Source organism: Malurus melanocephalus, unplaced genomic scaffold (assembly GCF_030028575.1).
Source record: "Malurus melanocephalus ecotype Western Australia unplaced genomic scaffold, MMel_1.1 scaffold_80, whole genome shotgun sequence".
NCBI classification, from domain to species: Eukaryota; Metazoa; Chordata; class Aves; order Passeriformes; family Maluridae; genus Malurus; species Malurus melanocephalus.
In genome coordinates, this window is record NW_026623312.1 from 1,576,124 (window position 1) to 1,593,172 (window position 17,049).

General features: G+C 39.6%; 1 protein-coding gene across 7 annotated transcripts in view; it reads left to right on the forward strand.

Annotated features, from left to right (window-relative positions):
• PJA2 (praja ring finger ubiquitin ligase 2) overlaps positions 1–14,598 on the forward strand; it is a 30,996-nt gene extending 16,398 nt beyond the window's left edge. For 6 of the 7 annotated variants that reach the window (XM_057367525.1, XM_057367524.1, XM_057367521.1 and 3 more), the window contains 6 exons: positions 4,245–4,430; positions 5,881–6,066; positions 8,182–8,290; positions 12,270–12,384; positions 12,672–12,787; positions 14,021–14,542. In XM_057367525.1, coding sequence (XP_057223508.1) covers positions 4,245–4,430; positions 5,881–6,066; positions 8,182–8,290; positions 12,270–12,384; positions 12,672–12,787; positions 14,021–14,101 — 793 coding nt within the window. In that variant the 3' untranslated portion in view covers positions 14,102–14,542. Of the gene's footprint in view, positions 1–4,244; positions 4,431–5,880; positions 6,067–8,181; positions 8,291–12,269; positions 12,385–12,671; positions 12,788–14,020 lie in introns of all 7 variants that reach the window. The other variant, XM_057367527.1, reaches the window with a different exon arrangement.
• Positions 14,599–17,049: the final 2,451 nt, after the last annotated feature.

The window sequence follows — 17,049 nt, forward strand, 5'->3', positions numbered from 1 at the left end:
CAGTTTGCTTTCATCTTGTTGATCTGTTCACACAGCATTCTTTACAAGAGATATCTTCTGGACACTGATGTGGCTCTTTTGTGCATGTGCTTGCCTTTCATAAGCTAACCTGCTTAATAGCTTGTGTTTCCTGTGTTTTTGTTGCAAGAAAAGCATGAACATTAATCTGCAATTAATCTCTTATCCTTAAAATATTGCAGAATTGCAACTATGAAAGAACAAAATGCATTTTAAAATGGGATAGTAGACATAGTTCCTTTTCTTCATGGTRTAGGTGTAGAGTCCTGCATTTGGGGATAACTCCCAGTATCAGCACAGGCTGGTGTCTGACRCACTGGAGAGCAGCTCTGCTGGGAAGAACCTGGGGGTGCGGGCTGCTGGTGGGTGACAAGCTGATTATGAACGGGACATGTGTCCTTGGTGCCAGGTGACACAGTGGGATCCTGGCGTGCATCAGGAAGAGTGTGGTCAGCAGGGCAGGGAGGCGATCCTGCCCCCCTAGTGAGGCACATCTGGGGTATTGTATTCATTTTGGGTCTCCACAGTTGAAGAAAGACAAGGAGCGACTGGAGAGAGTCCACAGARATGGTGAGGGATCTGGGTCATCTCTSTTATGAGGAGAGGTGGCAGCTGGGCCTGGTTAGGCTGGGGAAGAGAAGACTGWGAGGGGATCTCATCAATACAAATAAATATTTCCAAGGTGGGTGCCAGGAGGATGTTGCCAGACTCTCTTCAGTGGTGCTCAGTGACAGGACYGGGAGCAATGGCTGTAAACTAAAACATAGGAAGTTCTACCACAACAAGAAGAACTTTAGGTTGAGGGTGACAGAGCAGTGGAACAGGTAGCCCAGGAAAGTCATAGTCTCCCTCTCTGAAGACATTCCAAACCCCCTTGGCTAGTTCTGTGTCACCTGCTCCAAGCTGGACTGCAGCRTGGCAGGGGAATTGGACTGGATAATCTCCAACCCTGACAGTTCTGTGATTCTTAATGAAGATAAAAGCAAATGAGTCCTTTGCTTCCTTGTAAGGTTTACTTCTCAAAAATTTTTGTTAGTGAATAATCTTGTCCACTTTTAAAATGCTGCTGCTAGAAGATTAAAATGCTATGAAGGAAGTAGAATGTATTCTACAATTATAGCATTGGCTTTCATGATGCCTTGATGCATTATTGTACCATGACAAAAAGAAACATGGATTGATTATTTGAAATGTTCTTGATGATGACAGTAATGGAACCACTAAACAGGAATCATGTGTGTTCAACTTAGAACCTCCATAATTAAGTTTCATAAACTTATGTTTATGAAGTAAATTATCAGTGATTAGTCTGTACAAAATTGTCAATGATTATTGCATACAAAGAAGTAATATGTTCACTCTTGAAAGGTAAAGTTTTATATTTAAAGGTCTAAACCTTATTTCATGTTTATGCAGAAATGTATAAAAAGGGGATTTGACAAATGTGTCAAACTACACCCTTCAGCTCAGTTTTAGCTTATTAACAGCCCAGGGAGAAATTCACATCTGCAGTGTGGGCCTCCACTTCACGTTTTTGGTTCAGRGAGGTGCACAGCTATTGTGGTGCCAGAATGAAGAAGTTGCGTGGGAAGGAGAAAATCTTGCATATTTGTTAGAACCACATACGTTTTAAGTTGTAAGGGTGTTGGAAGGTCCCAGGTTAGGGAAGGAGGGGTGAATATCGTATATATCCATTAGCTCCCTCCGTTTAGTTTTGAACTGTATGGCTGGTATAGGTTAGGAGGGGATACAGCCAGAGGAGAGACTGTGGAAAATCCACATGCAGATTTTAAGTTCATGTGCTATGCTTTTGGCAAGTGACATATCTGTAACTCTCTTAACCATTAAAGTATGTTTTGTACCTCTGCAGAGTTGAGCACAGTTAAATCCTGAGTTCTGAAATATTTTATGTTTTTCAGTTGTTTAGTATTAGTGACTTGAGGCATATCTTTTTCTGGTTTGAATTAGTGTTTGTGTATAAACCTGTACTATTTATAAGTGTGTTGGAAGTCTTTCCTGGATTGTAAAATAAAGACAACTAAAACAAGAGATTTGAGTATTTCAGCTAGTCTTAGAGTATCTATGATACAATTTTGTAATATATATTAAAAAACTTGGTTAAACAACATAAAAATCAAACAACACTCCAAACCAAACAAAGCTCCCAACCCAAAACCAGACAAAGAGCCAAACAGGACAAAAAGTTCAGAAATGTCAGTATTCAGCTTCAGCTAGCATAATAYGAGATGCATTAGACTACATATCAGAATTTCTTAATAGATATGAGTTTTGTTTTAAAGTAATCAATTGAATAGCTGAAAATTACTGACCATTCTCATTTCCAGTGGTTTTTTTTAGTCATCAAAATTGATAGAAAAATATATTCCTGCCTCAAATTGAAATGTGTATGTATAATCTGCTTCTTAAACTTATTTATTCCTGTAAAACTTGCAGTGTATATACAATGTGCTTTTTCAAAAGCACTTAAAACATTCAGTTTGATGAATTTTATTGGCAGATATTTGTAGTAACAGRTTAAGGGAGAAACTGGGTGAGCTTGTAGGCATGGAGGTAATGATACACCTAAACATACTGGATTTAGCAGATTTGAAAACCATGCTGTGGATGTTGTGGATTGCTTTATAAAATGAGCTCTATAAATTAAGCATGTGGGCTGTTTGCATATTTGCTTTCTCTATCTTTTGAAGTGACATAGCTAGTTGACTGTTTTGAATTTCAGTAAGTGTCAACTGTCACTTTRATGATTGGACTTGCTAAGTGCCATTATCAATGGTAGCAATAGTTCATCCTTCCTAAGATTGCACTAKCACTGTTATTTTGTTTAAGCTGCCCAAAGCTTATTTCCTGCCGTTKTCTATGTGGTGGCTGTGCTAATTTTGAAAAACTCACTGCCATTCATCTTGTTTGGGCTAGTGATTCAAATACTTCACAGTATCTTTTCTATGCTAAAAAAGATCATTCTATATGGCTTATATGTTCTGAGAGCTTTTACTTTGAATTTGCTTGGCTGAGTGGTAAGGCTGACATTAATTATTATTTGTTAATCAAGCAGTGACACTGATACTGTTTTTGTAACCTGGTAGAAAGATGTGTATAGTGTGTCTGGTTTCTATTCTTGAGTTGTTTCATGTATTCTGCATCTGTGGCAAGGGAAGGACAAAACATTTTTGCAAAGTAGGATGGGCAGAATTCTTGAGTTCTTTCTTACAGACTGATTTTTTTTTTTAATCAAGTTGTTATGATCCAATTATTAAAGGTTCTTAGAAATACCTCTGCCTCAATTACCTTGTGCAAAAATACCTCGTGCAAACGAGACTATATGCCAGTCAACAATATTGGTTTTATTTGATAGCAAAGCAAATGTGAGAGGAGAGAAAGAAGTAGGAAAAGAGACGGGGGTGGGGGGGACGACAATGAGTGACAGGGACAGAATAAAAGAGTATCACCACTCCATGGATCTCACTGGTGTTTCGATGGTCCTCTGCAGCTGGTGTTGCTGGTAGTGAAGCTCTCCCGAAAAGCACAAAATCCCCTGGGTTAATATAGGTAGCAATGTCTAGGCATGGCCGGTCGTGCTCCCCGGATTAAGGCGGGGAGGAACMATGAACGGGGCAGCCGCTTGCCGCACACTCTGGATCAGTTGCATCCTGTGATGCAAAGACTCACCGGGGAGTCTTTGATGTATAATGAGAGCCCCTCAACTGCTTATCCGTTGGAGGTGGTCTGTGGGGTTCGGGGGGAGATTCCACAGTGAGGCCCGTTTGTGTGACTTCCTCCCTTCCTCTGTCTCCCAGAAAGGGGGAGAAAAGTGTGTGGAGATCTGGTTTTGTGGCCTCCCTGACCCCAAATCTGGCCATGGAGGAATCTCTGCTGCTTTTGTGTGGATGCATTCTTTTCCTTCATCCAGAGATGACTGAATAACATGTTTCCTGGCAGTCCTCAAAGTCCCAATCAGGTATCCTCAGGGAAGCTTACTGTTTCTTGATCAGTGTTTGAGGCATGAATTATTTCAGTCTCTGACACAGGTCTGTGAACAGTTGATTTGTAATGCATCTATAAAGAGCACAAGATTAATTTCTCATAGAAAAAATGTTGCCTATATTGAGAGCAATGTTGATAGAAAAGTAGGAACTGGCAGAGTCTGTGTTTTCTTTCCCCTAAAGCAATGTTTAAATTCGTATTCTGTTACTTTGTTTAAATTGCAGCTCAGAGTGCAGTGATGGAGAATGGTCTGCAGCTGTGCCTTCCTATTTTGCTGCTATGGAAAAAGAGCAGTCCTCAAGTGACGAAAGCTGGGAGACTGTCCCAGGCAGGGAGGAACATGACTCTGAGGTGCCGAGGAGCAGCAGCGGTGTGAAAGAGGAGAACACCGAACTCTGTTTCCAAGAAGGGTGTGGCTTTATTTGATTAGTGCTGTCTTCCTATAGCTTCTGGCGTCAGCAGTAGTCGGGTGTTCACATGATACTACATAGAATAACATCTATTCTAAATACACTTACAATGCTATCAACAATAATTTTCCTATATCACAATAATCTGAGTCGTTGTATGCATTTCAAATCAGGGAAAATAGGGCATTTCATGCAAACCTATCTAATGAAAAATACAGAAACAATGAGAGTGCATTGACATGTAGTGTCAATATGGTTAATAGACTTAATATATTGACTTTAAAAAGCCAGTTAGACAAGTTCATTGTTAAGATGTATGTTATGTAAACGCCTTCTGTTACTGCTTAGTACTCCTTGAAAATAACTTGTTATCTCTCTGCTTTATTGCTTCTCCTATTCCACTGCTGCTCCTTATTTTCTGCAGCCCTATCAGTGATTAAAGTAAACTTGAATTACTTGCTTGCTCTAGTTCATATAACTTACTTTACTTTTCTAGTCATTCAATGCTTTATAAACTGCAGCTGTGTTTGCTATAAGGCAGAATTTGTAGTTATTCATAGCTGAGAAGAGTGTGTTTGGCTTTTTTCTAAGCATCTAATATTGGCTCTGGTTTGGCTCTTTATAAAACAAAAGCCACACCTAAGTGTTCTTCCAGCTTCTTCCACTCTTAGGTTCACAACACTGTTGTCAAGCAGACCAATTTGTTATTAATGCTTTTTTAGTGTTTTACAAATTCTTGGGACTTGGAGAACTGGTGTGACTTTATGAAAACTTTGTGAAAACTCATCTCTTTCAGAACAACAATGGAGCTGTGTGCTCTTTAACTTCCTTTGATACGAACAGCCTAAAATGTATGCATTTTTAACATAATTCCTGTTTATTTTCCCTCTTATAAAGAAAGTGGGACTCACAGTCTTGTAGTTCTCAACATCCAGGTGACTTGTGTTCCTCTAGAGTATTCAGGAATGAGAGTAGTCTTTCTCTTACAAAACAGTTCCTCTTGCAAGTAGCAGTTCWTTGCGTTGCATTCAGGCCAAGCTTTGTCATGGAGGCTGCTCCAGGGTGTCAAGACAGTCTTTCTCCTTAATGCCTTTAGAAACCTTGTAGATAAGTAAGAAAATGTTTAGTACCAAATTTATTAACCCTGGCAGGAATGCTGGCTGTATTACAAAAAATGCAAAGCAGACTGCTTACTGTGATCAGTTTGCATGCTGGCTGGGAGCATTAGACAAATAACTTTGCCATAGAATCATGGGTGTTGCTAGATTCTSAGTCTAGAGCTGATACTGCTGGGAATTTCTTGAATTTTTATGGCAAATGTTAAGTTACTAATCTGTGACTCTGCAGTGTGGGAAACTTACCTGTCTATTCTTTATGTTTAGCCTTTGTTGCTTATGTGTGTGTAAATTCTTAGCTTTTTGATTTTAGCTTTTCATTTATTTATATAAAGGGGTCAGACATTATTGGAGGAAGGCGAAATTTCTTGGTTACCATACCGAGAAGAAGTAGAAAGTAGCAGTGATGAGGAAAATGATCCAATTAGTGATTTTGTGCATCTTGGATTCTTCTTGTTGGATGGAAATAACAACCTTGAGGATGACTCCAGTGTGAGTGAAGACCTGGATGTGGAGTGGAGGTATGCATTTGATAGTTGTCTGCTTTAATTTCAGGGGTTTTGTACTTACTATTCTATTTTTTTTGTAAGGTGTCAAAAGTATTCATGGCTATCAGTATGCAGTTGCTTCAAGGACTGATAATCTCTGTTTTAAGGTGCAAGGTACTTTAAGTGCTATGTGTCTTCTAGTGAGAGAAAAGGGAATAGATTGGATAAGTCAGACTGATTTGAGACAATTTCGGTGTTCTAAATATGCAAGGTATGGGTGTATTTTTTCATTTAATTCCCAAGTGGAAGTGTAGCAAAAGTAAGGCATTGTAAATGTATTTAGCATTCAAGTCAATCCTGTTTTATAATTGGTCTTTTCATCCTTTGAACCTTGTCTAAATTAGCCACTATAAACCTATTTTATTTCTCTTTGAAATGCTGTGCACTTACCTAATATCATAATTTTGAATGTTCCACTCAATTTTCTGTTGTTAGATTACTGAAGGATATTGCAGTAAATTCATTAGAAAAATGCTGCGAATACCAGGAATGAAGTGATTGGAGCCAGATTCAGAATAGTATAATGTATGGTAGTACATTACAAACACATGGTAATGTGTTTGTTTTAGAATGAGATAGACAGAAGACTTTCCAGTGAGAAACATAACATTTGCTCTCTTCTGGTTATTAGGATATAAACTAAGAGGCAGAAATACCAATCTTGGTATTTTCTCCTTGTGAAGTTGTATTGTGGAAAAGGGTAAAAGGGACCGATGCTTGAGAGTCCAAACTAGAAGTAAGGCATGTGTTCTTAYACTGTCAGGCAATAAGCTGTCAATGGAATTGTGTAATAGGGACAGAGACTGTGTTTCAAGTGTTGGAGGTAAGCCTTGGTAAGCTTCCTAGTTACTATAAACAGGACAAAGATGCTGATGGTCTGTTAAGTTTTGTCTGCTGAGCATATGCAGACCTGTAAATGATTTCACTTGTGACCATTTTAAGATTYTGAATTTCTAAAATGGAACTCAAATGAGCTTCGAAGCCCATGAACTGTGATACATGATGTAACCAAAATCTGATTGTTACAGATAGCAACCTTAAATAGCAAACTTTTAAAACAAGCTTAATAGCATACATTTGAAACATGTTAGCCAAACTGTATGCCCTTCCACAGTAAAAAATTCTATCAATATGTTTGGAAGTACATATTTTGTGGACTGTAGTACCATTGTACTGGGACCAGGGGTAGGGGGCTGCAGAGCCAGCTCTGAGAGACTGGGACTGCCCCATATGGGCCACAGCTGTTGCAGCTGGCTCCAGTGGACCCACCACAGGGTGAGACCTCTGGGAAAGTGTTTAAGGATAAAAAATGCTGGAGACAGCAGTGTATAAGAGAGAAATGAGGATGATGTGAGAGAAACAACTCTGCGGATATCAAGGTCAGAAAAAAAGGGGGTGGAGGTGCTCTAGGTGCTGGAGAAGAGATTCACCTGCAGCCCCTGGAGAAGACCATGATGGAACAGGTAGGGATGTGTTTATGGAGAAGCCATGCTGGAGCAGTTAATGAAGGACTGCAGCTTGTGGGAAAGACCCATGCAGGAGCAAGGAAATAATGTGAGGAGGAAGTAATTGCAGAGAAGATCTACGGTAGATTGATCACAACCTTTATTCGTTGTCCCTCTGCCCTGCTTGGGATAAGAAGAACATAGAGGAGTCAAGGAGGAAGGTCTAAGATCNAAAAAAAAAAAAAAAAAAAAAAAAGGGCTGAGGGAAAAGCGGTTTCGATTTTGTCTTTCTCACCATCAGATGCCATTTTTATTGGTAGTAAATTCATAGAATCATAGAGCAGCTTATCTTGAAGCTCAAAAGGCCATCTGATTCAGTCTTTTGATTAAATTAAGGTTTTTCCTAAACTGAGTCTCTTTTGCCTGTGGTGGTGATTGATGACTTAGCTCTCTGTCTTTATCTTGACCCATCAGCTATTAGTCTTATTTACATGTCCAATTCAGGCAGGGGAGTGAGAGATCAGCTGGTGGGGTATCTGGCAGTTATTAACAGGTGATGTGCAATAATTTGATATACCCAGACTTTGTATTGTAATGATTTATTTTCTAAATAGGATGGTGTTTCTTAATTCATGTTTTTCAGATTACTTGATGAGTTTGGTGATGGCCTAGGACTTGCTCAAGCCATTCCTCACATGGAATCTCAATTTCTCACATTCATGGCGCTAGAGGGACGGTTAGAAGCTGTGGAGGTATTAAAATACTTTTGATGGTCTTTTATCAGGTGATCTTGTGACATAAATGTTTATAATTGAATCCTTTTTTGACAGAATCTGAACATCTGGAGAATAAGGGAAAAAATACTTTCCTGTGTTACCTTGAACCTTGAGGTCTGCAAACAGGAAAATAAATCTTATTAGAAGTTCTTTTAAAGGTTGTTCTACAAAACGTTATTGATCAGTACCTACTCCTTCTAGAATATATATTTATTTCTTCATAAGGGAAAAAAGAAGTTACTGATTTCTACCACTATAAAAATATACCAATTGCCAAATTCTCTACATAAAAAAAAGCTTATGCTTGAATCTGTGAATTGCCTGTGAATTGTCCCAGCTTTCTTTTTTTTTTTTTTGCAATAGTTGGATTTATCAAATTTTAATTTATTAGTAGAAGACTTTTCCGTGTTTGACTGTCTTGACTCCATCTATTTTAAATTTTTAAAAAAGTTTAACCCCCCCCACCCAAAAACAAACAAAAAACCCCAATCAGAAAAACAAGTCACCCAAAAGAAAAAATGCCTTTTATTTTTACCTTGTTCTAATCCCATTTAACCTGTCTAATTTTCAATAGACCAAAGCATTTATTATCAAGAACCAGCATGGTTATGATCTTTGTYTTTTGTATGTTACTTAGGTTGGTCAAGGTCAGAATAAATATAGAGCTAGCTGTAATCCAGTTTGATGCAATGCGACAATTCTTGCACTACCAGAAAYCTCCTGTGCTGAGTATTTGTCAAAATAAGAGTTAAATGATGTGCAAACGTATAATATGGTGCTCTAACAGCTGAACTGAATGTTTTGTGGATGAATGTTTTGTGGATGACATAAGTTTGGGGCAGCAAGGGGCAGTTTGATGTAAGCACCTACTTTAAAGTGGTGAAGAGGGCAGCCTGTATGTCATAGTGTGCTTGCAGACAAGATACCAAAGGCACTTTGAAATGTTCTCTAAAGTTGGCAAACATTAAAGCAATCATTGGTAGTGGGGCTTTTTTTTCCATGGATATGTGCAAAATCAATGTTTTTCTGAATAAGCTTCAAGGGTGTTTTCTAAGACAGTGGAAAGGCTGTTCCCTTAAGTTAGCAGTCATGCAATCTCCAGCTATTGTACATCCCCCAATATATATGGCAGGTCATCATTCATGGTTAAGTATCACAGGGTCTTTTGCAGCTGTGTAGAATCTTGTTAGCATTATCATTTGGAGACACTTCAAAACTGCTTTTTAACACAGTGAAGGTCTGTTGATATCCTTATTGTAATAGCAGTATTTTGAAGCTGTATAGAGAAAATTCTTGTCTCTTTCATAGCTGCTGGTGCTCACTACATCAAAAAAGCCCAGAACTGCAGAAACAGTTAACCTCCTCCTTTGCACCAAAGCAAGAGGATCTGTGYAGAGAGGGGAAACTAATCCCCTTTTTTTTCCATCTGCACATTAACACTTGAAGAGGAGACTAGGCTTATTTTCACTCTTTAGTTTTTCTTCATCATTCCTGTGTAACCACATTTGTGTAATTACTCTGTCAGAATAAACCTGTGCAGTCTTGTCAGGGTGACCTGTAAAATTAATCCTAGGTGATTATGTGAACGGGTGTCTGAGGAGGTGCTGTAATTACGTTTGTGTCACCAGGAACAGTGTCACTGAGCACCATTAGCAAGCAGGGAGATGACTGCAGAGGTACCTGTGGTACAGGACACTGTGAATGTGGGAAAGTCAATTCTCTTATGCACCATTTGTGTTTGAAAGAAGCACTTACGGGTGTGAAACTTCATGGTGGGCATAGAAGTCTGGCATATTTGAATTAGCAGAAAGTGATAACAGAATAATAGAAGGAACAGTTGTATTGTGCAATAAAGCATACAAAATTCTAGTATCTTAATTGTAGGGGAGGGAGTGGGAGAGATCTGTCCCAAATAGTTGTGGCATTTGGAGGGGAGAAGTAATGAAAATAATAGATACTTGGTTTGAAAAGCTATAGTATGTCTGGCTCTGTATTCCTAAAAGTTAATAAAATGTATGTGTGATTTTTTGGGGTTTTTTTCTTCCATCTGTTATAAAGCGACAATGTAGCTGGGAGTGTCTGGTTTACTTCATTAGGAGTACAGAACAGCCTGGTTGCCTCTATTGCATAAGTGACTTCATTTATAAGTATTTCCTGTGCCAATTCACAGATGTGAGGAGCTCAAACTCCTGTAGGCTGTAGCACTCTTGATTGTAACAGAACAATGTCCAGCATTTTGTTTACAGTACATGGAGACGTAAGCAGTCACACAAATAAAAAGAGAAAAGAAGTACAGGTATTTTGAAGGTACATCTTATAAAAGTTGTTAAACAGACACTGCTTTGAGTTTGAAAATGTGACTTTAAGCATCAGAGTCACTGAGGCTTTGTGTCTATGATGTTTCTATTGCGTGAGTTTCAAAGGCAAGCAAGCAATACAATATTTTCTGTTAGAGAATACTCATGTTGGATATAAACAGAGAAGTTTGACACATAAGTAATATTGAATCCTTCTATGTGCATGGGATCTTACCATGTTTTTCCAGGTGTAGTAGTTAATCTAATTAAGCATAGTATTTTTACCTAAAATTTATTCTCAGACCATTGCAGTTGTAGCAAAAACCAATTACAAATACTAAAATCATCTTGATGTTGGTAAGGTAGTATTGTGTGCTGTACCAGAATTTGATGGGTTTTGGCTGTTAAATTGGAGCAGTGTACCTGTTAACCAGGGGGACTTGCACACTGCACTAGGAATAACCCCAGGGTGTTCCCTTAAACTGACAGATTTCTAGATGAGAATACATGTGGCAGTTGGAGCTGTAAATATTTTTTTAGCTCATGCTGATCTCTACCACAAAGGTCTGACAGTAGGKGTAAACCTGCTAGTTAAGATCTGTGGTAGCATGGTTGCTTACACTGCCTTGTTACTGTGATCCAAGTGCAGACGTTTTCAGGTTGAAGCTCAAGTTTAGGGGAAGTTTAAGAGAAAAGACTTCTGAAGAGGTTTCTGTGTAATGCAATGTTTCTCTAGTATATGGAGCTTTTTAGTTAAGTGTATTCCCAACATTACAAAAATGTCAAGCTGTCTTTTACTTCTTCCTAAGAGAGTTTTGTGGCCATTAGAGTAATTAACTTTCAAAATTATAAGAGCAGTAAGTACTTAAGGGATGTGATTAATTCATTCAGTGTGTGAACCCAGTGCTTCAGTGTTCTTGGTCCTTCAATTTCAGTGTGTTTGCTGTTCAAACAGATATAGCTAGTACATTTCTTAGCAAATATAACCAAATATTCTGAGTTCTGTGATTTTATTTTTTTTTCTACTGCATACCTTCCAATGTCTTACATGGTTTAATGTATGATGTACACCACAAATATACTTGCTGTAGCCTTGAAGTCTTAAAGATTTTGTATGGTGAGAAACTTACTTTAAAACAAAGTTATTTCATAGCATTTTGCCTGTCTAAGGTAAAAAACTTCTATGTGGATCTTGGGTTTTTTATTTCTGGAAGTTTACATTGTAAGTGTAGCCAGGGTACTTAATATTTTTTGTTTGTGCCTGAGTAATTCAATAGTTGAAGCCAGGAAACACATTAATGAGCCATTTATTTTTAGAAGCAAAATGCAAGGTCATTTTTATATTGGCAAGCTTCATTACATTTTCAACATACTTTCTTTTCTGTAACTTTATAAAATTAATAAATGTTTATTCTAGATTAATTTTTGACTCTGTCCTCATACTCCTAAGAAAGCTCAAAAAACAAGGCATTACTGTTTTGACCTTAAGTTTCATCAATACAAAAAATTTAAATGATGTAGTGATTAGTCTGATAGACATATCTTCTATTTCAAAAAGTAATTCTGCTAGAATTGGATTCCTTTTCTTGCTTGTTTGTTTTTGAATGAAATGTAATATCTTTAAGTTAGAGAACTTGGTCTCTGCTTGCCCCTTTCAGACTGCTCTGGCACAGTTGGAGTCTCTTACATTTGATGTTGAACAGACTCATCCCCCAGCTACGAAAGAAACCATAGATTGTCTACCACAGATGTTTGTCACAGGTGACCACAATGGTATGGAAAAATAATGAAAAAGTAATTTCCATGAAGTTTCTAAGGAATAAGTTCAATTATGCAATACCATAGGTGGAATATTTAAACATATTTACTGCATAATGCTGTTTTAAGATCCTTTTAATCTAAGTACAGTTTTGATCTGTTCGGAAAAACTGATCTTTACTGGAGTTACTATGACTATTTTGTAACCATTAGTGATACTGTTGATAATATATGTATTTTAATTTGAGCTCATCGTAGAGGGAAAACAAGGTAATAATGCTTTTTCTTCATCATGGGTTTAGGTCAAGAGCAGTGTTGTACTATCTGCTGCAGTGAGTATGTGGAAGGAGAGATCATAACAGAGCTACCCTGTCGTCATTTGTTTCACAAACCTTGTGTAACGCTTTGGTTACAGCGAGTAAGTACTACAGGACTGGTGGAGRATTTTTGGGGGCTTTTGTGTATTTTGTGTATTCCTCTGGGAAGAAAAACTTTTAACTCTTTGGAAGAGTGGGATGACATACCAAGAAATAACTGGCTGTTAAGTTTATGCCTTATGGAACCAAATTCTAGTGCAAATGAGGAAAGAAATTTATATTTGTACTCACTTGAAGGGCAATTTCTTTTAGAGGGAGTATTTCTGTAAGGGAAAGTATGTTTTGATTTTAGTAAGGATGAAAGACATGGTTGAGTTATAACTTGTTTTGGAACAAGAACAGCTTTCTTTACTATATTCCTACTTTGAAATAAAGAAGATGAATTAATCTTCTCTGAGAAGAGCAAAGGGTCTGGTCTTCTGTCTTACTACAATGTCAGGCCCATTTATGATGACAGCTAAGGCTGGCAGGAGAAATACTGAAATGCTTGTAGATTAATTTTTTTAAAAACTACCTTTGGTAATTCTTTACTGTATTAGATTTCATTAGATTGTCATAATCTGTAGTCTGTTTCCTTCCAAACATCTTTGAAAGGCTTGAAACATATGAAGCTAGATTAAAAAAATTGTAAATAATGAACTGGTATGTTTTTTACTTTGCACTTGCACTCTCCTTTATGTGCTGTGCAAACCTGGATTTGGTAGGTCTCAGTGAGCCTAAGGTATAGCACATCATTTCCTCAAGAGTATAAGAGAAAGATTAATTGATAGCACTATGGGAGTCATATCAGAACACCTCTAACATGGAGGATTGATTGATTTAGTTGGTAGGTGTATAATTTTTGCCTTCATAATGTTGATTACCATATTCCTGTTTCTTGTTTTACACATCTTGCCTTTTCTTCTATTGTACAGTAAACTCTTCAGCTCTTGCTGAAAAGTAGGACAAGATACTTCCTCTTAGGTTTGGGCTGTATCTAGCTTTTTTTTGATCCTTGCCTCAGAAAAAGAAAATCCCACCTGTGAACTTAATGCTTTGAAGAAGAACTTGGGAAGAACCTGATGCACTTGAGGTGTAGCTGGTCTAAAAGAAAAACAAGTYTATCTTCTGAGTTTGTGTTAGCTGTCTGTCAGCTCCAGGTAGCTATGCAGTCAAATTTGAGTTTGAGGTTGTGAAGACACTAAATACGTTTTAAATAATAAGTTTTAGCTTTGCACTAGAATTGAATGCAAACTGTGCAAATGACCTGATCTTTTTTTTTTCCCTTCTTGTAGTCGGGAACATGCCCTGTTTGTCGTCATGTGCTTGCATCTGTGCTTCCTGAAGCAGCTGGTGACACTATTTTCTTTATTTGATTGATGGTTCAGTACCTTCTGTTGACATTACTACAGGACTTTCAAACTAGGGTTTGAAATAAAATCTGCCACCAAAATAAAAATGTAAATTCTGCTTGTTTTGATTATAATAGGAAAACAATTCTGTATAAAATATTAATATGTAGTCATGGATTGGCTTGGGTTGGAAGGGACACTAAAGGTCACCTGGCTCCAAACCCCCCTGCAGGGGCAGGGACACCTTCTTCTAGACCAGGTTATCCTGTCACTACATGGCATTATGAATAGTCCCTCTCCATCCTTGTGGGGTCCCTTCAGGGACTGGAAGGCCACCTCAAAGCCTTCTCTTTTCCAGGCTGAGCAATCCCAATTCTCTGTGCTGTTCCCCATAGCAGAGGTGCTCCATCCCTCAGGTGACCTTGGTGGCTCCTCTKKACTCTCTCAACAGCYCCCTGTCCTCCCTGTGCTGGGACCCCAGAGCTGGAGGCAGCTCTGCAGCTGGGTCTCACCAGAGCAGGGCAGAATCCCCTCCCTCCCCTGCTGTCCATGGGGCTGTGGGTGCAGCCCAGGACACACTTGGCTTTCTGGGCTGGCAGYGCCCRTGGCTGGCTCATGTCCAGCTCTCATCCAGAGCACCCCCAAGCTCTTGTGGGCAGGGCTGCTCTCCATCTATCCATCCCCAACCTGGGCTGGCACCGGGGATTGCCCTGACCCAGGAGCAGCACCAGCACCTGGCTTTGTTAAACCTCCTGAGATTCCCAGGGGTCACTTGTTGAGCTTGTCCAGGTCCCCCTGGATGGCATCCTGTCTTTCAAGAATGTCAACTGCACCCTCAGCTTGGTGTCATCTGAGWACATCCTGAGGGGCAGCTTGATCCTTTCATCTGTGCCATTTATCAAGACATTAAACAGTACTGGTCCCTGTAGGGAGCCTCAAGGGCCACCACTTTTCACTGCTGTCCATCGGTACTCTGAGCTGTTGGCCACCACCCTCTGGACATGGCAATCCAATCACTTTCTGCCAATCTAACAGTTCACTCATCAAATCTGTTTCCAGTTTAGAGAGAAGGATGTTGTGGAGGATGCTGTCAAAGGCTTTTCAGAACTACACATAAAGGGCACCTGTCACCCTTCTTTTATTCACTGATGTAGTCACTCTATCCTAGAATGCCACCATGTTGGAAAGAATGAGAAAGCAAATGTGAAAAGTAAGCTTGTTTCCATTCAAGGTTCATGTTATCTATGCCTGGATTAATACAGTAGAAGCATTCAGATTCTGCAGGTGTTGGTAAGTTAATTTGGTTTGACCATTCGACAAAGAGGAATCAGTTTTTTCCTAACTAGCCATATCAACAGTAATTAACGTAACTTTCCTCAAGTAAAGGGGAAGTTCTCAGGGTTTTGGATAGGGTTACATGGTAGGCTGTTATGAGGCAGTCGCAACTCTGTAGACACCTTTGTGGCAGCTTCTGGTTTCCCCTTCGTCCCTTATTCTGTGCTTGATTGAACACTAAGGAAAACAAACTTTTATACATATATAAAGCTGCAAAATGCAATTATTCTCCATCTCTTAAAAATAACTACCTACAAGCCACATAAACTGCTTATATAAGCTGTGAAAAGTGTTTGGATCAGCATGTTTGGGACCTTACACATCACCTAGTTCTACCGCCCCTGCCATGGGAGATAGGCTGTTCCAAGCCCCATCCAGCCTGGCCTTGAACTCATCTAGGGATGAAACAGCCAGAGCATATCTGGACAGCCTGTTCCAGTGCCTTGCCACTCTCACTGTAAACAATTAATTTCTAATATCTGGTCTAAAACTTCTCTCAGTTTAAAACCCTAATCCTTCCTCTTATCACTGGACTCTCTGGTAAAAAGTTTCTCTTCTACTATTCTGTAGCACCTCCAGAGGGCTGCTCTAAGCCCTCCCTGGAGCCTYCTGAAGGCTGAATAACCCCAGGTCTCTCAGCTTGTCCTCACAGGGGAGGTTCCACTCCCTGGATGACTTTGCAGCCCTCCTTGGGGTCTGCTTGAGCGTGTCCATGTCYTTCTTATGCTGAGAACTCCAGAGCTGGGCACAGCACTCCAGGTGGGGGGAGAATGCTCCATGGGTGTAGAGCACAGAGCCAAAATCCTCTCCCTTGAACTGCTGCCCACAATCTTTTAATACAGCCCAGGACACATTTGACTTTTTGGGCTGCCAGTGCATGTTGCTGGGYTATATCAACCTTTCCATCATCCAGCATCCCAAGTACTTCTCAGTACTGCTCTCAATCCATTCTCTGCCCAGCTCTGTGTGCTTTTCATTGCCATGACCCAGGTGCAGGACCTTGCACTTGGCCCTGTTGAATTTCTTGRGGTTTATACAGGCCTGTTGAGGTCCCTCTGGGTGACATCCCCTCCCTGCAGTGCCCACCACACACAGCTCGGTGTCATCAGCAAATCTGCTGGGAGAGCTCTGCTGTCCATGTCACTGACAAAGATCTTTAACAGTGCTGGTCCAAACAACAGCCCTGGAGGAATCTGCTTCTCCCTGGCCTCTACCTGGGACYTTTGAGCCATTGACCRCAAGCCTTTGAATGTGACTGTCCGTCTGTCAAATCTGTGTTTCTCCCATTTAGAGACAAGGATATTGTGTGGCACAGAAATCAAGGACTCCTCTCAGAGCAGCAGGGTTCTGGATCTCAGTCTGTGCTTCTGTTCCCACTGTCAGCACATATCTGTTTGAGTGCACTGTCTAGCTGGGTTGAAATCTTGTGTCCTGTTTATATTGCCTTTAATTCCCTTTTGATGTCCTTGTRACTCCTCTGTAATCTTACCTTCAGAACTCAGCAGCACATCTCATTCCTTGGACTAACAATAGATCACCTTGAAATAACTCCTCAGGAGAAAAATCCAGTTCAAAACCCCGCTTTCTTTTTGAAATGTGTACAGGTCTTCTGCAGTTTACCTTTGAGACCCAGCCCT